Source organism: Sus scrofa, chromosome 6 (assembly GCF_054392235.1).
Source record: "Sus scrofa isolate SSC_HxYL_T2T_F1_AM1 chromosome 6, Sscrofa_HxYL_maternal_Yorkshire_Landrace_v2.0, whole genome shotgun sequence".
NCBI classification, from domain to species: Eukaryota; Metazoa; Chordata; class Mammalia; order Artiodactyla; family Suidae; genus Sus; species Sus scrofa.
This window is the reverse complement of record NC_139388.1, coordinates 105,130,567-105,153,257: the sequence shown is the minus strand read 5'-3', so window position 1 is coordinate 105,153,257 and position 22,691 is coordinate 105,130,567. Positions and strand designations below refer to the sequence as shown.

Here is a 22,691-nt window from a genome sequence, read left to right as displayed (position 1 = left end):
TAAGAGTCAAAATAAAACTAATAAGAAAATAAAAATTTGGCAAATTCCCTGCTTTTCCTAGATGAGAGTGAGGCAAAAGTCATGGTATGTTGATGAATGTATGACACTTATCTCTCCGGAAAAGAATGTACTCATGTTCTCTATATAAGTTTATTATAAATTTTATATATAGGCTGTGTACCACATAATTTATAAATAATAAATATATGATGCTGTTTATTGTAAACTCCATACAGCCAATTGGTTCTCATAAAATGCTTTTATTGATTTTTTTTTTCTGAACCCTTATATCTCTTGGTAACCTCTGGTAGCAATGAATGAGTGAGTGTAGTTTGGGCATGAATGTTGGTTGTTATTTGCATTTATGTTAACCTGCAAGACAAGAGCGAGACCATCAAGATTTTAGTTGGAACATCACTCTTTTATTGATGACCTGAGTCACTTTGCTGAATCAGAAAATAGGTTTTGAAAAATGAAAGAATATTTCCTCATTTATTTGTGTTAATTACAATGTAATGGCTATGGATACCATATACTTTTAGCTTTAATCTGTATCATGAACTCGTTCTCCATTTTTTAAAAAAAATTATAGGCTATCAGTAAAACAATTAAGCCTTCATTTATAGTAGTTTGCTGAATCCCTTGGTGTAAATAACCCCCACCAAGGCCATGCTGAAGCTGCAGACACAATGTTACTGAAAGGAGATACATGGAGTTCCTGTCGTGGCTCAGTGGTTAACAAATCCGACTAGGAACCATGAGGTTGCATGGTTGCAGGTTCGATGCCTGGCCTTGCTCAGCGGGTTAAGGATCCGGTGTTGCCATGAGCTGTGATGTAGGTTGCAGATGCGGCTCGGATCCAGCATTGCTGTGGTTCTGGCATAGGCCTGTGGCTGCAGCTCCAATTCAACCCCTAGCCTGGGAACCTCCATATGCCGAGAAAGCAGCTCAAGAAATGGCAAAGAGACAAAAAAAAAAAAAAAGAGAGACATGGGAAGATAGTCTCAGGAGCTCACCATTCTATTTGATTTGCACTATAGAGGACCACTACATGTAAATAGCCTCAAAGGCATGAGCAATAGTAAAAAGCAATAAAATAATTACAAAGTATTTCCTACTTGTTTTAAGTATGGTTTATTTAATTGTAAGTTTGTATAATTAAATTTTAATAACAACTGGCTCACAAAATTCCTAAAAATTTAATCACCATCTTTTATGAGCCAGTACAAAGGAGCTCCAGCACATCACTGACACCAAGTATGGGGAATTAGAAAGGAGCAGGTGGAGGCAATCACATCCCCCAGCTGAGATGCACAAGGGATTCAAAACAATCTTGAGATGGTACAGCTTGGGAAGATGATGAGGGCAGAGCTGCAGAAGCATCAAGTATAGCCCACTTAGCATACTCTCTGAAAAAAAAGTCCTTGCCACTCTTGACCAGAAGCTTGACTTTAATAACCAGTCCGCATCCACGCAGAGGGCCATATTTAACTTAGATTTTTATGGAAACATCAAAAGCATTTGTTGAGAATGACTAAACCCTTACTCTGTAATAAGACCTCCTACAGTTTAGAACATGTGAAAGTAACTATAAAAGAAGCCGAGTTTGTTTTTATACAGGTGTCTGTTTCTTCCTTGCTAAGGGATGGATGACAGTGCTTTATCTATTATGATTGAATGCCCTTGCTGTCTCCAGCCATTTCTTCTGCTACCTGCCCCAAATTGTTGCCGTAATTCAATATCTTTTCTGTCCTGAAATGTCTGCTTCTTGCTTCAAAGTCCTGGGTATAGAGTAAAGCCATTTCTTATGCCCTTTTGCCCAAACCCAACCCTGAATTGTGAGACTTGGCTGCCCAAGGAGTGCATGCAAGGCTGCAGGTCTTAAGAGTGTTTCCTGAGGCTCCTCTGTGTGGACAGTGTCTCTGTGCCTGGGATTTCTCTGGAGAAGGAGCATTCTTCTACACTGCATCTGGGTGTTCTCAGTGTCTGATTTTAAGGTGTTTGGGGCTGAGATCTGCTCTGAAAAAATATCCTCCGTCACTGGGACATTTCCTGGACAAAACCGATAAACATACTGTATGAACCTTGCCCACATCCCCCAAACACATAAAATACAAATGCCTGGATTCGTGTCAGTTTTGATATCATGTAGGTTTTATTGGGTCAAGAGAATTGCCTCAGTCAGTCTGATCTTGGAGCTTTCCAACTCATTTTAAAATTTTTTTGGAGTGGGATTAAGTAATGATTTTATGATGACCTCGATATTTTTTTTAAAAGCCAATAGGCTTCATTCTGTTCCCTCTCAGCATTTGCAATCTTGACTGGTTTATCATATTCATATTTCTTTTCATAAAGAGTCTTCCTCAACCTAGTGATTACTTAGATTGTCCTTTGCTGGGCTCTCATCCAATTGTTTTTCTCAATTGGCATCCTGTTTCTGCAATAGAATGTTAGCTCTTTTGTCCCTAGGCTTTGCCTATTCTTATTTTAGCCCCCACAGGCCCAATTTATAAGCATGAAATGTATTTATTCATAAAATGTCAAAATCATATACAAAATTATAGGCCAGAAAATTCCTGGCTTCAGTGCCTCACCTTATAATACACCCCTAGATTATAAGGTTCTTAAAGTAGGAGTTTTATCTCTTTTATCTTCCTGCAGTGGGTTTTACATTTCAAACAGTCATAAGTCAGATGTACAGAAAGTACACCTTTATTCATCTATCCTTGAACTCAACTTAGCTCTGTTCTACCACTTCAGAGACACTCGATGTGTCTTCTGGTTTAAAGAAATCTTTCTGGAGTTCCCATCGTGGCGCAGCAGTTAATGAATCTAACTAGCATCCATGAGGACACAGGTTTGGTCCCTAGCCTTGCTGAGTAGGTTAAGGATCTGGCGTTGCTGTGGCTGTGGTGTAGGCCGGCAGCTACAGCTCCAATTCAACCCCTAGCCTGGAAACCTCCATATGCCGCAGGTGCAGCCCTCAAAAGCAAGCCAATACATAAATAAATATAAAAATAAGAAATCTTTCTTAGGAAATTACTAAGTTCAGGATTTAAGCTCAGTCCGTTCATGTTCACAGCTCCCCATCATGGTTCTTCTCCTCTGTGGTGAAAATACCCTGGTTCTCCTCCTCTTCCTGCTGGATCTTGAGATTGTGTTTGGGGACAAGAGGCATTAGGCAACATCATGGGGCTTTCCTGCTGTCCTTCAGACTTTGCTCATCTGCTTTACTCTTCAGTAGGGTGGGGTGGCTGTCCATATTGCCCCCATTGCTGGTGGAGCTTCACTTTCACTCTGTCCACACAGGCCATGCCCACTGGAAGCTCTGATGTTTCCTTTTGCTCTTTAGGACTCCACCTCACATCTCGCTGGCCTAAGGGGTCTCCCGTGGCCTGGCTAGGCCTACTCTTTGGGGCCCTAGATTGGGCTATTGATCCGAGCCCTTTGCCACAAGGTCTTTTCATCCCGGCTCTAGTGATCCCTCAGAGCTTGCTGGTCAGTCCTCACTGGGCACATGGGAGAGTATGGGTCTCCTCCATGCCCACCATGCCAGGAGGAGTGGCTCATCTCAGGTTCTCAGCAGGATGGGCTCGTCCCAGACTCTCAGATGGGGACAGCACATGAGCTTCACCGTCCTCTACTACCCAAACCTGTCCCTCATACTACCCTGCAGCCCAGAGATTTAACCACAAAGGGGGCAGTTGGATAGCCCCTCTCCAGTGAAGGTCTCTCCCTGCCATTGCTCCCAAGCTCTGAGAGTTCTCAGGTTCCCTTTGCGTGGAAACAGTGCTGCCTTTCTCCTGACACAGTGGTCTATAGCCTTACTTATCGTGGTTTAAAAATCTCGATGTTTAGTCTCCTGAACTTTGGTTTTGAGATTAATGGGGAATTTTTAGAATTCAGGAAGCTCAAGCATCACGCTCTAGTCATGGAAGTCTCATTGTCTTGACTAATATATGTCAAATGTCCTTCAAGCCAATCTTGAAAGTCAGTCTGAACCATAAAGCTTTAGCCATTTCTCTCCTTGAGCTATAACAACCTCTGTTGTTTCTACACCTGCAGATGTAAATGCAACTGTAAGAATGTTATTGGACTGTGACTTCCTCTACAAAGTACTAGGAAGCAACAGTCGCAGGAGAGCAGTGTCCATGGGCCTCCAAAGTAGAGAATAAGATGCTGTGTAACTTATGCCTCTGCAGTTGTGGGATGCAGCCCTGGTAGAGTGGCTTTGAAGAGGGAGTGTAAGGCTGAATTAACAGTGGTTGTAGTGATAAAACCTGTGTTGAAGGGAGAGGACTGTCCTGACCCTCGTATCATCCACTCGCCTCGAGACCCTGTCGTACTTTTCCCTGTTTGTGCTTCACCGTGGAGAATGCACTGTACAGCCATTGCAACCTCTGGCTGGATAGGAAGAACATCATAGTAGGAAAGACAGAAAGGAAAACCTATGACTGCATTCCACAGTGGTATTTTATTATCTTTGTATCCTCAGAACCCAGAATGGTATCTGGCATATATCCTCTCAATAAAGGTATGAATTTATAAAAGTAGGTTTAATTTATACTTAAGGAGATACATGGGGGTGATTGTTCCCTTCAAAAGCTACAGCCACGTGGCTCCATCCAGAAGGGAGTGCAGTCAGTCCTCTTCTCCAGAGAAACCTGGAGGAGCAAACTAGCCCGGAAGGGGGAAGTGGAGAGTCTGCCCTGTGTCTGCGGACAACAGATTCAAATAAGAACAGGAAAACGGCAGGGAAGAAAAATCATCAAAGAAGCAGACTCTAAATGACTGCAGTTACCTGAAGGTAAATTGCTACAAATCAAATGACCTTTAGAATTAGATTTCGTTTGGATCAGATTTGTGACATGTAGGTAATAAGAATTCATGGACTTTAGGAAATAGACGGCTTTCCACCATCAGCTGTTGAAATGAATTCAGAACAAAGGGAGTCTAAATCTTCAAAGCCCTGTGGTTAAGGGTATAATAATTCTTTCTTGAGTATCTCATCATCTTCAGCCTCTTTTCCGTCACTTTGAGAGGATTTTTTAGAAAAACAGCCAAGCCTCAAGTGACCATTTATTCGTATTCCTGTGATGGTGACAAGAACAGACACAGGTCATCAGGTCCTGACAGATGGGCTCTTCTTTCTCTGGAAATGAACAAAACTGTTTCTTGTTTTTAGGGAGCAGACTTTCCTGATTCTTAGAACCCAGCTTTCACCCCACAGTCTCAAAGCTATTTGTAAACATTAATTTGTTTATTCCCACCCACGAAGCACCGGTGAAAATGAAGGAAATGGAATGAAGCAGTGAATCATGACAAACACTGCAATCACTGCTATTTACTGAGATCCTACTCTGATAAATTATATGTTTGCTCCTTACGTCGGAGACTTAGAGATGGGGAATTACCTGCCCAGGTTCATAATATTAGTCTAAGCAATTAAGAGGCAGCATGGTGTTGTTGCTAAATTCCTGAATCCTGGTGCCAGCTTTCCTGGGGTTGAATCCCACCTACAGCTCTTTCTAGGTCTGTGACCTTGGATGAGTTAACCTTGCTGGGCAACTCTTTCCCTTCTGCTAAGTGGAGAGGATAATAATAGTGGTACTGCCACATGGGGTTGTTGTAAGTCCTGAGTGAGTCAAGTGCCTAGCGCAATACGTGGCACCTGCTAAATGCCATGTGAATGCGAGCTGTGGCAATTATTCTGTGGTTGCAAGTGATGAGGGCCCAACTCACACTAGTTTATAAGCTGCAAAAGAAAAGGCAGTAGTATTTGCTTCAGACATCCCTTAGAGAAGAGCTTCAGAAGCACCCCAGGATCTTCGTGTCTCCTTGGCCTCAAGATGTATCAGGCAGGCTCTGTGGTACCAAGACGGCTGTTTGTAGCTACAAGGGCTGCACGATCCTCATGGAGAATGAAAACTTTCTTGTTGTGAAGTTCTGGTAGAGATCCCAGGGGAGTGGCCCAGCTTTGGTCATGTGACAGGCACTGAGGAAGGAGGGCGGGGTGTGCCCAGTCCAAACCTGGAGGCCTGAGGAGGGCTCCGGTGTGAAGGGATCAGGAAGAAATATGAATAAGTATTGTGTGTATATACATAGTCCTAAGGCTGGCAGGTGAGAAAGCAGAGATCAGAACTGTCCTCTTCCTCCAACGCAAGTTTTATTGGTACAGCTATTATGTAATTTAGCCTGATCTGCCTGTCTTCAAAGCCGTTCTAACAGGACTGAATCCCACAGCTGCAGGGGGTAATTAGCACAGCATCCTATCTCTACTTTTGTAGCCCATTAGCACTGCTCTCCTAGGACTTTCCCTGCTCCCAATCTTTTAAGAAAGGCCTTATAAGGTAGCTGCCTTATAACTTCATCTTACATTTGCAGATGTAGAAAGTGAGGGTTGAGTGGACAGGGCTTCTTATTAAAGAGTTGTTTAGGCCTACTTTGTACCAGATGCTACATGAAGTCTGCTAGCAACCTTCTGAGAACCCAGCCAGAAATGACTGGTCTGGAATGCCCAGAGCTGTGGGTTAAGACACCTCTTCAGAGGCTGTGCCAGTAGTCCAGACTAGTGATGCCAAGGCAGTCGGGCTCTCTGAATTTTGGGGGGGCCTGGATGATGATCAATAGTAACCAAGTACATCACTGAATAATGTTTCAACTGACAAACATCAATTTCTTGCTAGCTACCTATGCCTTCTCAGTTTCAAAGGATGGCTCTGTTATAATCAAGACCATTTCTGCAAAAATATTTGTAGTCTTTGAGGTATATTGAGATGTCTTTACTATCTGACTAACATTGGTGGCTAGAGTTTATTAAATTCTGCTCAAATCTCAAGTAGGCACTGCTAACAAAGTAGAAGGTGAAACAACAATGTCTTAAGATTCTATTTAGAGCTTAGCATCTGGCCGTTTGTCATTGGTTTTCCTCATTCCCAGGCTTCATATATATACTCTCTCCAGAGGAGGTTGGGTAGCGCAGGAGATGTAACTCAGAAGTGCTAAATGAAGACCACTTCACTGGGCTGTACAGAGCCCAGGAAGGACCATCTACCAGCAGTGGATCCTGGTAGAAACCCGCAGTGGGTTTCCCACTTGAACTCCTCCCTCGGTATTCACATCCCCCAGTGCCTGGCCTCTGTATCTACTAGCTCCATTGCTAGCATCCTCTCCTTTATGCTTTATTCTCCAGCACAGCTGAACTAGAGTTGGATGTTCCAGATTGTGTCTTTTCTCTGTGCCTTTCTTTTAAGTCTGTAATCTCTGGAATTGCCCTTTTCATCCCCTGCCCTCACCTACTCCTGAGCTGGCCCATCTAGCGTTACCTCCTCTGGGTTCTATGATAACCCACTCCTCCACCCCGCCCCTTGAGGGGACTGTGCTTTCACATTCTTAGTCATTGTGTGTTCTGGGTGCTTGTATTATAGGTAGTGATGATTGTAGGTTCTTAGAATGGATGGGTGGATGGATGGATAGCTGCATGAATAAAGCCTTTGTATAATCACAAAACGTAACACCATAAAACGTATTCCACAATGCAAATCTTTTTACGACAAAGCTTCATGTCTGTTTCCTTCCTCCACTCTGCCAGGCTCTATTACTAGTGATTCATTTCTAATCAACAATGATTTAATTTTTTTTTTGGTAGAAGTCACTTAAGTCACTCAGTTAAGTCACTTTAGTGTCTCAATTATGTTCATCACATAAATAACCCAAGTCTTGACCTGGCTGACAGGCTCTCATGGTGCCAGAGTCTGTTTAATCTGATTACCAAATTGACCATAGGACACAGAATCATTACTGAAGGAAAATAGGCCCTAATATCTTTGTTAAAATAGAGGCTCAGAAAACAGTAGGAAAATCAGAGTAGTCTAAAAATTCTGCATCCTCTTGAAAGCACACAGAAAATAAATTTGTGTAATTTAAATAGTGCCACTAAGTTTAAAAAATATTTCAGTGTAAAAATTCAAGTTTTATCAGCTGACTTGGTATTGAAGGATTTACTCATTACTTTCAAAATACTTGTTTCATTAAAGTATTTTCTCTTTACATTAATTCCCCCTAATTTTACCCAGTCTTTCTAGGGGATTTTGGGGAAGTGGTGACTGTATGTCAGAAGGGGCTTTGACAGAATTACCAAGTTTCTCTAGGTAGGTAAAACTGTGCCCTCATTTCCTGCGAGATAGGGCCAGTGACTCTGGAGCTTCAAACCCTCTTGCTAAAGGAACAGCAGTCGGTGGCTGCAAAGACTCATGCAGCTGCAGCTGTTTTCCTGTTCTGGTACTAAACGATTATCTTAGCAGCAGTTTTACCAGATAAGCAGCCAAGGCCACAAGAGACACTTTTCTTTGGTCCTTGTTAAGGTTTTGAATGAATGCCCTGTTTTCTTGCCTTTCCTGGTGGGGTTGACCACGTTGGAACAGGCCCTTAGTTCATAATACTGGCTGCCGTGTCACTAATGCTTGGGTCCAGAGCTTGTGAGGCTTTCCCAGGTAAGCTTCATTAGGTAAATTAAATCTGACTCATCCTTCAGTGAAGGTTATGAAACACCTTTGGAATTCTGAAGATCAGGTTGTTTAGCCTTGAAGGTTGAACTCAAATGATGCTTCCTGAAAGGCTGAGGTAGAGGACAGGTGACAGGGGATAGTGAGAAAGAGAGGAGGGAACCCACATATACTGAGTGTCTCCAGGAGGCTCCGCACCACGACTAGATGCTGTCTCATTTTATCTTCTGCCAACTATTGGAGGAGATGCCCCGCTTTTCAAATTAGCAAATTAAAACAGGGAAAATGTAACACAGAGAGTAAGGGGGCAAATTGGTAATTCAAACTCAGACTCAACTCTATCTATCACTCTGCCTCTTCTGTTTATTTGGAAGTGCAGAGTTTTTGTGCACCTGTAGATCACATATGCCACTGCACTGTAATGCCTTTTTTTTTTTCTTTTTTTTGTGTGTCTTTTTGCCATTTCTTGGGCCACTCCCGCAGCGTATGGAGGTTCCCAGGCCAGGGGTCTAATTGGAGCCGAAGTCACTGGCCTACACCAGAGCCACAGCAACGTGGGATCTGAGCCACATCTGCAACCTACACCACAGCTCACAGCAATGCCAGATTCTTAACCTGCTGAGCAAGGCCAGGGATCGAACCCGAAACCCCATGGTTCCCAGTCAGATTTGCTAAGCACTGAGCCACGACGGGAACTCCTGTAATGCCTTTTGTAGGTGATTCCACTAACAAGTTCACAAGGTAGAACGAAATACTGAATGAACCCTCAACACGGTCTAAGAACAGTTAGTAAACTGTGTTTAGGTATACCTTACATAAATTTTGAACTATCTTAGCATTGTGCATTGAAAGTACATGTGATTTCTTCTTCATTTATTACGTTTTCATTATCATTATTATATACTAGTGATATGTCCCTCCAATATGCTAATTGGAAAGGCTTTGGAAAGCTGCCACAAAAAAGCATAAAAGCCTACTACCCATTGTACTCCATTATAAAGGAGGAATGGATTTTGAAGCCCAGCACACTTTTCACGAAAGAGAACTATAATACTCAAGAGCCTGGATTCAAGGAGCTTGACTCCCTGGGTGTGAACCCCAGCTTTGGCCCGTCCTAGGCTGGGTGATCTTGGGCAAGTTACCACAACTGTAAAATGAAGATGCTGACAGCACTTACCCAAGAAGCTGTTGTGCACATTTCATGATTGGGGTTCTGATGCTTACCAGGCACATGGCAGTCAGTGCTCAGTAAAAGTGTCTGTTTTGTTTCTTTTCCATGAGAGGAAGCAGGTCTGCAGGTCAGCAGCTTGCTCGGGTCCCGGTGTTCTGCTGGTCCTGACACTGGGTCTCTGGTTCTCAGTCCACTTCAGGGCACTGCAGTGACAACCAGAGCAGTGCCGTGCAGCAAACTAGAATCTTCCCTCTGCTGTTGCCCCTAGTCTAAATAAAATGAAACTGCCATTTCCGTGCCCTGAACAGCCACTGTCTGCCGTAGGGGCAATTTATCAACCCAGTCCTCAAATGGAGAATCTTCCCCAGGATCCCTGGTCACTTTGCTTCTGAGTCAGCTGCCACAGTCTTGTGCTGTCATCCTCTAGCCCAGTAGTTCCCAGGGGGCCAAAAGTGTAAACAGACTCCGCCAGGTCCACAAACCCATGTCCGTCATTCCGAAATCCAAAAAGCTCTCAAGTCTGAAAGATTTTTCCTAACTCATTTGACTGTAAAACTTATTCAGTTGTGAACGTATTTGGCGACAGAGCACCTGAACTGACGCGAGTTTATTTATGGTTTGTACTCACCCCTTGCAGTGTGAGGTCTCGCACAGCTGACTGCAGACGCACTAATGCTTTTGCTTACTGGATGCTGCCCAGATCTCACAGGAAGACTTATCAGGCAGGGGCTTGGCAGGAAGGGATGGGGAGTTCAGGTGTGTGAGCAGAGTGTAGTGAAAGGTCTGCCTGTAAAGGTGTGGGTGGGTTGAAGGACCAACAGGGATACTGCAGGAGGGCAGATGGAGGGAGGGTGTGATCAACCAGGAGCCATTCCCATCCCTAGGTCTGAAGGGAGACGGAGGGAGAGCTGCAGGAATCCGGAGAGAGCAGCATGGGAGAAGGCTGCCGTCAAGGGGTTGTGGCAGCAAAATAGCAGAAAAGAAGCCTGGGAAATAAATACCCAGCTTGGTTTCCCCGCCCCCCACCTCCAGTCTTCTGTTGGAGCTTCTTTTTGGTCACACCCTACCTGAGGCCAGAGGCAAAAGAGCTCATGGCTATAGACTGTAAGGTGGCCACTGGGCACCAAACAGGTGCATGATGGTGACAAGAGGATCTGGAGGGCAAAGAGAGACTATCTTATACAGCATGTCCTATAACATCTAATCCATGCACTCTTCCACATTTATAAACTTAAGAACGCTTAAAGAGCTATAGTTTAAGTCAACAGCATATATCCACATTCAAAAAATATTAGTGCATACATGTGCAACTTTTTTTTTTTTTTTTTTTTTAGGTTTCAGTGCCATGGAGACTTAGGAGCCATTTATAAATGATTCCTTGGCTACCCTGAAAATCCGAGTTATTGCACTCCAAAGTGCTATTTCATTCACTAATTCATTCACCTATTCACCTGTTCGTTCAACACATGTTCCGTCTTGAATGCCTACTCTGCGTGACATGGGCTCTGGGACATAAAGACACAAATGTGAACCTAGCACTTCCAATAGCTTACAACTTAGGAGAAGGCACCGATTTTTTAGGAAATAATTATACAATCCTGGGTTAGCAAAGCTTCATCTCAAATCTGTCTTGCTGCTGTGGGCTCTGTTTTGAGGACTTTGTGGCCACATCTGAGCTCAGTGAGAACACCACACTGCCCTGTTAGCTCCGTGTGACTGAGGCCAGGAGTCAGGTGTATTATGCTCAGGCCACACGTGGTTCTGGCCGACTTTGCTTTCACTCCATGGCAGAATGAGGTGGTTCCCACCACAGAGGCAAGAGCAGTCTCCATGGCAGGGCAAAAGGGGTGGCTTTAGAACACCCAAGAAGGCTTCACGAGGGTAGGTGGGGGGTTTCGAGGATGTCCAGAGAGGAAAATGACAGATTAAGAGCAAAAGCAAAGTAAGAATGCAGGACAGGCTTGGGTAAGTGGGCCATAGAATCTTGGGAATGAAAAAGTAGTAGGTACCAAAACAGATGATGAGAACCTACTCTAAGGAACTTAGATTTTATTTTGTAGCGAGTGGGTTACACCTGAGGATTTTTGAAAAGGGGAGGTCCTATGTTTTAGGAAAATCACTCTCGCAGCCCTTTGAATGTGGGGGAGAGTTGAAGAGGAAGGTGATTGAAAGTCATCTATGTCAAGGGAAGATCCCCTGGAAAGAGATGGTGACTTGAGAACAAAAGACAGTAGCAGTGGGAATAGGAAGAATGGTTGGCAGACATTTTGAGAAAGAAATGACAGATGTGATCATTGTTTGGAGGGAGGAGCCAAAGCGACCGCAGGGTGTCTAACATGTGCATGGTTAAGGGAAAGGGGAGGCACCCTGAAGCTACCTGGTGGAGCCCTCTGCCATGTGGGACAGGAGTTAGGGCCCTGCAGGCATTTAAAATTGTCGGTTAGTAGCTCTGAAACAGACCAAAAATGTCAAGGAGAAATTCTATGCCTAGAAAAGTTTCTACTACTTTAATCACCTATGGTAATTCCAAAATCCAAAAAGCTGTGAAATTTCCCATTTCTTTCTTTCTTTTCTTTCCTTTTTTTTGGTCTTTTTAGGGCCGCACCCGTGGCATATGGAGGTTCCCAGGCTAGGGGTTGAATCAGAGCTGTAGCCGCTGGCCTATGCCACAGCCACGTGGAATCCGAGCCGAGTCTGCAACCTACACCACAGCTCACAGCAACGCCAGATCCTTAACCCACTGAGTGAGGCCAGGGAATAAACCGGAGTCCTCATGGATACTAGTCAGGTTGGTTTCCACTGAGCCATGACGGGAACTCCCATTTTTTTCAGTTTCTTGTCAGAACTTTTTTGGTGACAAACCTGACCTGAATTAATCTGAAGTTTCTGATGTGGCTCAGTGGTAACAAACCCAACTAGGATCCATGAGGACTCAGGTTCGATCCCTGGCCTTGCTCAGTGGGTTAAAGACCTGGCATTGCCGTGGTATAGGCCAGCAGCTGTAGCTCTGATTCGACCCCTAGCCTGGGAACCGCCGTATGCTGCAGGTGGGGCCCTAAAAAGCAAAATAAATAAATAAATAAATAAAACATTTGAATACAGGGTGTGGGCCCAAATGCAGCAGTCAGGGTGTTCTTTACTAAATGGTGCAAGGACCAAATTACATTTTAAAACTAAAAGATACTTATAAATTTTAAAGCATATCTATCCCAAGATTTGAGATGAGGCACTGTGGACATGTATCAATACTTATACTATTTCTTTATTTTATGTTTTAAGAAAGTATTCTCTTAGTATTGATGTCTTTGGCATTAAACATGGTAGGTAAAAAGATGCCTTTTTGTAGCAGAAATTTTGGGAGAGTGAAGCATTCTTTGTGTGTGCCCGTTCTAAACACTGATGCTTGAGAAGTTTCTTTAGTCATAACATTAGGATACTAATATTGCTTACCTTACAGAGTTGTTTAAAGAGCTAATGGACAAGATCTAACACATGACCAGTAGGTATTTTAATAAATATTTGTCATTATTATCCCATCCTTTTAATCAAGAAGACTTTTCTAAAGAGCCTTTTGGAGATATATATATATACATATATATATATTCAAAAATTATATATATATATACACATATAAATATATTCTTTCCCAGTTTCTGAAAGTGCAGTGAAAACAAATGTGTCCTATCTTTATGAATGTGAAGGAAGCAGCAGCAGAGAGAACCAGCATTTCTTGAGAGCTGGAAGGTACTTGGTGCTTTTGACCTCATGAGAAGAATATTCCTTTCCTGCTTCACAGATAGCAGAAACCGATTCCTAGATGTTAAGTAGCAGATCACCCTTCAGTAAGGGATAAACTAAATTCTCTTTCCAGACCGCCCGCTCCCAGGGGAATATAAGAGACTGCAGGTACAACGCCTTGCCAAGATGGGCCTGTTTTTCATTGCTTGAAAGAACCCTGTCTTTCCCTCAGAGTCTGATACAGGTAAAGACATACTTGAGACCCCAGATTTCTGACTGTGCCCCCCTTTACTCGCTTCCCCCCAGAGGCTGCCCCCTCCCTCAATAAAGACCTCTGGGAATAACAAGTACTCTGCCCATAATAATCAAGTCTAATTTTCAGACAAGCTGAAAGCAGTATCTGTGAATTTGATCAGGATCAGGAGGAGGAAAGGGATGTGGAGTGAGGTAAGAGTCTGGTTGTCATGGCACCGAGGGTGAGGGAGGGAAGCGCTCTGCTCCCAGGGAGAGGGCATTACCTGCCCCAAAGAAAAGGAAATCAAGTTTATTGTAACCTGAAGAAGTAAACAGCAACGTAATCCGGTTCTTCAATTTTTCATGTGGATGCTTTCAACCAGAGGGTCACATTTTCTTTCTTTCTTCCCCAGACCACGCGAGTTAGCCTGGCCCCTCCAGACTGGGGCTCCCCAGGCGTGGTTTCTTTCTCTCGCTCCCCCGCTGCCAAGCAGGAAATGTTCCTCGCCACGGGATAAGCCTCCCGTTTGAAGGGGTGGGGGTGGGGAGTGAGAAAAGGAAAAGGAAAAGAAACAAAGCAAGAAAAACTTTACTAGAGCAGCTAGCCCGAGCTCCTAAGGATCGCGGAGGCCGGGTTCCAGTTTCCTAGAAACGGGGATCCCACTCCCCACTTCCCCCATCCCCACCCCCTGCACCCCGCTCCCCACCTCTCTCTCCCCCTTCCCGCCCGGCTCTCCCCCTTCCCGCCCCACCCCCACCCCCACCCCCACCCCCTGTGGGGCTTGTGGGCGTGTATTTAAATCCATGCTAATCGGGTGCCGGCGGGCGGGGCGGCGTGCCTGCGCCCCTGACAGCGCGGGAGGAGACCCTGGGAGCCGCACGGCCAAGCCTCCCCACCGGGGACCGGTCCTGTGCGCTAGCCCATGCTGATCCCCGCCTTTGTTCTCGGGCCGGAGCGAGGACATGCGCGGCTGACGATGGAAGTGGAGGACTCGGGCGGCGTGGTGCTGACCGCCTACCACTCGTACGCTCGCCCCCAGCCGCCCAGCTCCGAGCCGCGTTGCGCGCCCCGGGCCGCCGCCAGCCACCCGGGCAGCAGGTACCCAACCGCGCCAAAGGGCAGAGGTCTCCTGGGTTTGGGGGTTCCTGTGCAGCTGGATTTTCCGTCAGAGCACAGGACCAGCATCTCTTGATTGTTGTTTCGAGTTTGGATGGACTCGCTGAGTGAGCCTACCGTTCTTTGTATATTGTCCTTGATTGGAAGTGGGAAGCGCACCCAGTCTCAGCCGGCAATGGCTAAAGACCTTGGCTAGGAGAGGTTAGCAGTAGAGCTGTGTTCTCGATAGAATTTGCTGATAATAGGTATATGCCTCATTTCTGCCAAACTCACCTCTTGTACTATTGGGGAATTAGAAATGATAGTTTAAAATGAAACAGCAGCTGATAATGAACCAAAACAAGGGAAAATACATTACCTCAAGTCCGCAGACGCTATCGAGAACTTCTTTAGTAACTGTATTTCACATGAGCTAAAACATAAATGGAGAGATTTTCCAAAAAGGAAATAATCAGTAGACTGTTAAAAACAGTTTTATTTCTAGCTTTTAAAAAATTTTTTCAATTTATGATATAAATTAAAAAAAAAAAACCTTTCGATTTATATGTGTGCGTCACTATTGTATTATTGCCAAAGTTGCCTCTATCAATAAATGCAATTACAATTTTCCTTGGATCAAAAGAGGTCTGTAAGCTTCTCACTCTGTGCTTTTTAGATTTACTAAATCAGAGATCTGTGTTAAATTACTCTGTCAGGGTTCATCTATTTGATGCAGCATCAAGGCCAATGAGATTTCTATTAACTAAACAAAAATATATTAGACCCTTAGGAAGTTTCCTTGGGTGGAGAAAAATATTACACTAACAAGTGAGATGATTTGATGTCTGATACATATTTAGGAGAAGTATTACTTGCTTAAATATGACTATTTATCTGCCATGGCTCCATTGATGAACAGTTTACTTTATGAGTGGGGAGTTGGAGTGGCATTGTTTTTTTGCATGTTTATTTTCAGTAACATTTTTCCTCTTACTTTTATCTTTAGTTATGTGCTAAGGATTACTTGTTTCCTAATTGAATTGTCTTGCATGGCTTTCAACAGATTGTGACTTTATTTCAAGGAATATCCCCTTGGCTAGCATCCATGAGAAGAGCAAACTGTATTGGCATGAGGTCTACACTGGGCTTGGCTAACAAAGAAAATACTGTTTCTTCCAAAAAGAGAAGGTCGAGGGAAATCAAATTTTTATATAAAGACAATAAGAAAATAACATTTTTCTTCCAGCTTTAAGAGCTGTGCACATTCTTTTTATTAGCTACTTGAAGGTACAAACTTAACATTTGTCTTTAGGGTGTTTTCTTTCCTAAGCATGATCCTTGGCCAAAATCACTCAGATTTTGAGTAGCCACATAGATGTAAGCGACTTGATGAGAAACAGGGGCCTCGTCTGTGCATGGTCAGATGGTCCTGGTGTAGCTGTCCAGTCTGGCTCCCTGCAGCTGTCTAGGAGCTAGAACCAGATGGTGCCATTTGGGCTATCTGAAATCATATCCCTTCCCAAAGCAAAGTGGAGAAGTTCCATTAACTCAGCATGTGGTCTCGTGGAATAATAATATGTGAGAGCAAAAGAGCTGCCTAGGATAGCTCATGTTTTACCATACAGTTGCCAATTAGGTTTATGTTGCCTCAAGTTTGCCTTTTTGGTGACTGCCCTGCAGCCTCTGCATAGGAACCTTTGTGCCACTCACTCTCTGATGGAAGAGATGGATGACCTCCGCCCCCTAACTCCTCGGTCCCCTGTAACAGCAAATCAAAAAGGTTCCTGTATGTGCAGGGAGCCAGAGGACACCATCAATCATGAGTCTGATAACAGAAATAATCAGGCCCGAGTTATTAACCTTTGACTCACTAACTACTGATCAATACTCCCTTTCAAGCCAAGGAGCAAAATCATATTGTTCTACTTATGAAGAGAGCACTCTCTCTTTCAAGACTACCCTTTCCTTTAAATTGCTTACATATGTGTAACATAATTGTGGAGCAGTGACCAGTGGGGCACCAGGAAGCGTGGACTATTGTATCTGACTTATGAAGCATCGTCATTCTTTAGCTCTGGGTTAGCATAGTTTCAATTCACAGCAAACCGTCTCCTTATTTTCCAAGCTTGTTTCATCTAACTTTATGTGCTATTGACTTTTTGGGGACTATTTTTTTTTCCACTAAAATAAACTCTTTCTCTCTCTCTCTCTCTCTCTTTTTTTTTTTTTTGGCTTTTTGCTATTTCTTGGGCCGCTCCGGTGGCATATGGAGATTCCCAGGCTAGGGGTCGAATCGGAGCTGTAGCTGCCAGCCTACGCCAGAGCCACAAGCAACTCGGGACCCAAGCCGCATCTGCAACCTACACCACAGCTCACGGCAACCCCGGATCGTCAACTCTCTCTCTCTCTCCATTATTCTCTTTTCTTCATTATTGTATCCCAAGTGCTCAGAGCAGTGTCTGGCCATTGTAGTTGCTGAATAAATTAATGAATTCTTACTAAGATGATAAAATGGCCAAGACAAAATGGAAGATTTTTAACAACAGAGCCCTTTTGTACCTACTATGTGCCAGAAACACAGTAGGCATCAGTGATAAAAGATGAACAAGACAAAGATCCTGCCTTGAGAATGTGGCCATTTACCTTTCAGACCAATAGGATTTTTAGAAAAAGCTTGAGATAAGTGGCAAGATTTCAAAATCAAGAAGCTTCAGATATAAATCTGCACTTCACTGTCCCATTTAAAAAAAAAAAATTCAAACGATCCAGCAACTCAGGCCTCCACGGGCTGACGATGAGTAATGGCTACTCCTTGGGATCCCTCTCCCTATTACTCTTCCACACGGATGCCAGGTGTCCGTTGCACTTTCTTTTGGGGCTTGCCCGTTTTATTTTATTAAAGTAAATAGCCAGTATAAAGTGTATTTGCCAGTTTCTCAGGAGCCAATATAAAGTATATTTGCCAGTTTCTCGGGTTTGGAGTCCCACTGCCAGACTGTTCGTCACTTAAACCATTTCCTACCATGTGACCTTGAGCAGTCAGCTTCAGCTGCTTAGACTAGAGCCCAACACCAAGGAAACATCTGCTCACTGTAGCTGTTTTCTTGCTGTTATCACTTTTAATAACAATTGTGGATGTAAAGAGGAGTAAAACATTTTGGTACGTATTTTCCAAACTTACTCCTGCAGGAAAGAGGCTCAGGAGTATAAGAATTTGTTGGGAGGAGGGAAATCAATTCCTTATCTCACAGACATTCTATATTTACATTCTATTGTAAAGATAAGCGAGAATAAAGGGTTATAAATTCTCTGTTCTGCTAAAACAAATGGTTGGAATTGTCTTTAAAATTGTGTGATTTTTAGAGAGGTTCAGCTCCTAGATCCTTACTCAGAATCCAGGGTGAAACACATGTTAACATGTGTTCCAAATTATTTCACTTGCCAAATGAAAGGTAGCCAAAGATAAAGCCGGCTACCTTGTTTTACAAAGATTTCCAAAGTTATGTAAGGTAAGTTATACAGCCATTTTGGCGCAGGTATAGTATAAAATGGCCATGAGTATTTCCGATGTTGATCTCCATACACCATAAACTCCCAGAGAGAGGACAAAAATAGAGGAAGAAAAGAGCCAACTGTTCCTTAGAAACAAATATAGAAGCTCGCCAAGGTTAACCTAGGAATTATAATTCTGCAGCAGTGTTAAAACTTTTGTCAAGAGCGTATTGTTTCCTAATAGCACAGCTATTCATTGAGATGGGAATGATTTGATTAAAATGGAATTAGGGATGAATAGAAAGTAACTCTTTGTGGAAAAGATTAAAGTTAGCAACTTTTAGTGACGTAGTTATTGGTATGTTCCTGGATTGACATCAATTCATTAAAAAGACATTTATTTCAAGGTGCCAGCTCTTGTTCAGTTATGCATTAATGTAGGTCTATATGAGCATATAGACATATACACAGGTACACCAAATTCTGGGCATAGTAGGTATACTTTCTTAGAGGATTCAGAAAGAATAATGAAAGTGGATTCTTAAGGAAGAATAAGGTCATTCTTTATGTGATAGTTGAAACCAGAGTTGGTGTCTCTGGTTTCTTTTCACAGTGGGGACTCTGCTGACTGTAGGTACCTCCATGTGTAGAGCTGTTGGAAACATCTGGCACATTTCCTTTGATCGTGCCATTTGGCTAAACGTTTGGACAGTTGCTCTGTCCATTTTTAAGCTGTTCCTTTCTCCCTGATCTTTATTCCTTAATGTATCCAAAAAAATTCAGGGAACTTCAGCTGTTGTAGAACCATTTTCATGTGGATGAAGGTGGGAGCTTTTCCTTAACTTTTTATTTTGATGCAATTTTCGACAGAACCAGAAACCTTGCAGAAGTAGTGCAGAACGTTCCCAGGTAACCTTCTGTAGTTTCTCCTAATGTTAACACCTTGCAGAACTGTGTTCTATTATCAAAACCAAAAAATTAATTCAGCTACAGTACTGTTAACTATAACTATAGACTCTATTCTGATTTCAACAGTTCTTCCACTAGAATTGGAAATTTCTGTTGTAGGACTGAATCAGGAATTCCATGTGGAATTTAGTCATCACTCCCAAACTTCCTATGATCCATGACAGTCTGTTGTCTTTTGTGACCTTGACACTTTTGGCTTACCAACTCCTTGTTTTGTAGGAAGTCCTTCAGTTTGGATTGGGCTGATGTCTTCTCATAATTGGATTGAAGTGATGCATTTTGGGTGAGAATTCTAAAGAATGATGTCAGTCAGTGCCTGCCATGTTTTCCTGCTGAAAGTTACTTCTCCCCCCGCCCCCCCATAATTAATAAATATCTTGGGAGAGACATTTTTTTGACTCTGCTAACAATCTGTTTCTCCTCAAACTTTCCTCCTCTGATTTTAGCATCCCATCCATCTATGGATCTTGCCAGTAACATTTATTACAGTGATGTTCTAATAGTGATTTTCTATTTTCTCATTCCTTACATGTTTGGTTTATTTTACATACTATAAAACCCACATTCAGTATTCTCTCTAATTTTATTACTTGTATCTTTTCCTCCTTGAAAAGTGTCAACCAAATATAATGTAACCTACTGTTCTTTTCACAGTTTTGTCACAAAGTACAATAAAGTGGTTTTGTTTTTTCCGGTCTGAGTTTATGAAACTTATAAAGATAAATTCCCTAATTTTCCAAGTCCATGATTTTTTAGAAGCAAAATTTTATTACAGGCTTCATAGAAAAATAATCAGAAAATTGCTAAATCAAATACTGTGTTCAGAGGTGGTGATTATTAGATCCTACTTTGCCTGGAGCTTGTTACTGAGGCTCTTTTTCTGTTTTCTTAGAACTACGATTGCATCTGATGGGAACCATTTTCCCCTTACTAGTGTTCCTGAAATGTTACTGGAGCATTTTGCAAATGTATCATCACTAAAGCAAACATTCTACTTTGTATATAATCAACATTTCTTCTCATTCCATCCTTAAACTAAACTATTTCACTTTTGAGGTCATCTCCATTTTCTTTTCTCAATCTGTAGTCTCTAGATATCAGTTCTTGCAAAAAATAGAAGTAAAATGTTATACAGCGAAGTAAAGGAAGGGAATAAAATATTTCTCAGAAGAAAATTTTGGAAATAAAGTTTATGCATTTAAATGATAAATTTTGTTTTTAAGCCTCTTAAATATCTTCATTTTTATTTTTATTTTTTTTGGCTGCACCTGTGGCATATGGAAGTACCAGGGTCAGGGATCGAATCTCACCCACAGCTATGACCTACACTGCAGCTACAGCAACGCCAGATCCTTAACCCACTGTGCTGGCCAGAAAGTAAGATCCAAGCAGTGAGTTATAGGTAATCTTCCTAAGGCTCTTTTTAGGCAGAAAGAAGGGAGGGCAGTTTTTAATTCTTTTTTTTTTTTTTTTTTAGTTTTTAATTCTTGAACCCTTAAGTTCCTGTTCTTAGAATTTTTCATTTTATTTTATTAATTGCTTTCTTTAACTACTAAGGTAGATGTCTGTAGCTAAACACACATCTTTCACTTCGTTTCTTCCATGTGATTTGTGATATAACAGTTCCTTTTTTTTTTTTTTTGCTTTTTAGGGCTGCTCCTGTAGTGTATGGAAGGTTCCCAGGCTAGGGATCCAGTTGGAGCTGCAGCTGCCAGCCACAGCCACAGCCACAGCCACACAGGATCCAAGCCATGACTGCGATCTACACCACAGCTTATGGCAACACTGGATCCTTAACCCAGTGAGTGAGACCAGGAATTGAACCCGCAACTTCATGGTTCCTGGTCGTATTCGTTTCCACTGCGCCATAATGGGAACTCCAGTATAACAGTTCTTAATGCAGGTTAAGCTATGCCCTGTGAGAATTAATGGGGTTTTCCTCTTTTCTCTCCAAATATTTAATTGAGTTTTCACCTTATCTTGATTTTGAGGCCAACTAAGGGACAAGCCAGTCCTGGACCATGCCCATGTGAAGAGCAGTTCTGTTCTACACGTGGCTTAGAAATTTAGGATAAGTTGAGCGAGGTGGTGCAATGCAGTCCAGACTTCAAGCCTTCCCTGGTCTCCCATAAACCTGAGCCTGGTCCCTACTTATCAGTGATCTTGTACCCACAGGAAATGCTGAACCTAAGTTGGGCTTCAAGGATTTCTGATTAGAAATAAATCCAGGGCCTGTTGTAGTCTGAACTTGAATCTTCTGGAGAAGTCAGAATCAGAGTGGCCTCCAGGGCGTGGGCACTTGTGTTCATCTTCCAAGGCATTCATTTTGATAAACTTTGGTTTTAGAATACCGCAACTACAGAGACGAGACAGTCATTTTAGTTATATATAAACAGTGTGGTTGGGGCTTCTCTGCTAACTGCCATGTCTTTAAAAGTCTTCTCTAACTATTCTTAATCAACCAGGTTGTCCAGAGTGTATTACTAATAGGAACTAAGCATCTTGAAACACCAGTAATAAGTAAGGACTAATCTCTGTGGTACAGCTGGGAAGCAAAGTATAGGACTTCTCTTGTGGTGCAATGGGTTAAGGATCTGGTGTCACTGCAGTGGCTGGGGTTGCTACTGTGGCTCAGGTTCCATTGATGACCAGGGAACTGCTGCATGCTATGGGCATGGCCAAAGAAAGAAAGAAAGAAAGAAAGAGAAAGAAAGAAAGAAAGAAAGTGTCTTGCTGAAGACCCCATAAAGAATGACCAGCTTGCTGAGCCAGGCTCTGAATTTGTTCTGCTGGCACCTGGTCACTTGCTTCCATTACCTCCGAGCCCTCTCAGGCCACAGCATGGACTAGTGTGTTCTGGAACAACAGCAAGGAGAACATGGAGGAAGGGAAAACTAGCTCCTTGATGGGAGAACATTAAGGGTCTAGAACTGGAGAAAAGGTAGGGACTGTTATGAGCATGACATTTCCTTTGCTTCCTTTCAAATACTCTTCCAGCTCCCCATGCACGTTATCTCACCAAACGTAACTTGGAGAGTCTCGGAAACACACTTGCTGTGACTTTTCATTGGCATCTTAAAGAAAAACATTTCTGACCTCAATAGAGTAAGCAATTAAATGGGAAAAGAGCTGACTGTAAGTTTCCGCAGATTCTGTTTTGCAAAAAACAGAGGCTGCCTGGCCCCCGTGATTTTTAGCATACCACAACTTAACTTCTTTCCTCCTCCCTTATAAACTCAGTGATTACAAGGTCGACTTGGCAACTGTTTTTTGTAAAATCAAAATTGTGCTTAGTTGCAGAAAGTTCCACTCCCGAGGACTCCCACCTCTTTAGTTGCTGGGAGCGTGTAATTGGAAAAAGCAGGCCATGCTCTGCCTGTTTAGAGCTGTGTCATCCTTTGCGGGGCAGTGAGTCAACACCAGCTAAAACAACATGAGTCATTGCTTAGAAGAAGCCCAAGGGAAGCTGATTTCAATTATACCAATC

General features: G+C 42.9%; 1 protein-coding gene across 31 annotated transcripts in view; it reads left to right on the top strand.

Annotated features, from left to right (window-relative positions):
* Positions 1-22,691, top strand: part of ARHGAP28 (Rho GTPase activating protein 28) — a 187,492-nt gene that overhangs the window by 10,999 nt on the left and 153,802 nt on the right. For 30 of the 31 annotated variants that reach the window (XR_014807626.1, XR_014807625.1, XR_014807624.1 and 27 more), the window contains exon 1: positions 14,457-14,746. Coding sequence is in view for 4 of the 31 variants with exons in the window: in XM_084964191.1 (XP_084820317.1) it covers positions 14,571-14,746 (176 nt within the window). In the remaining 27 variants the exon portion in view is untranslated. Of the gene's footprint in view, positions 1-13,546; positions 13,658-14,456; positions 14,747-22,691 lie in introns of those variants that run through there. The other variant, XM_084964207.1, reaches the window with a different exon arrangement.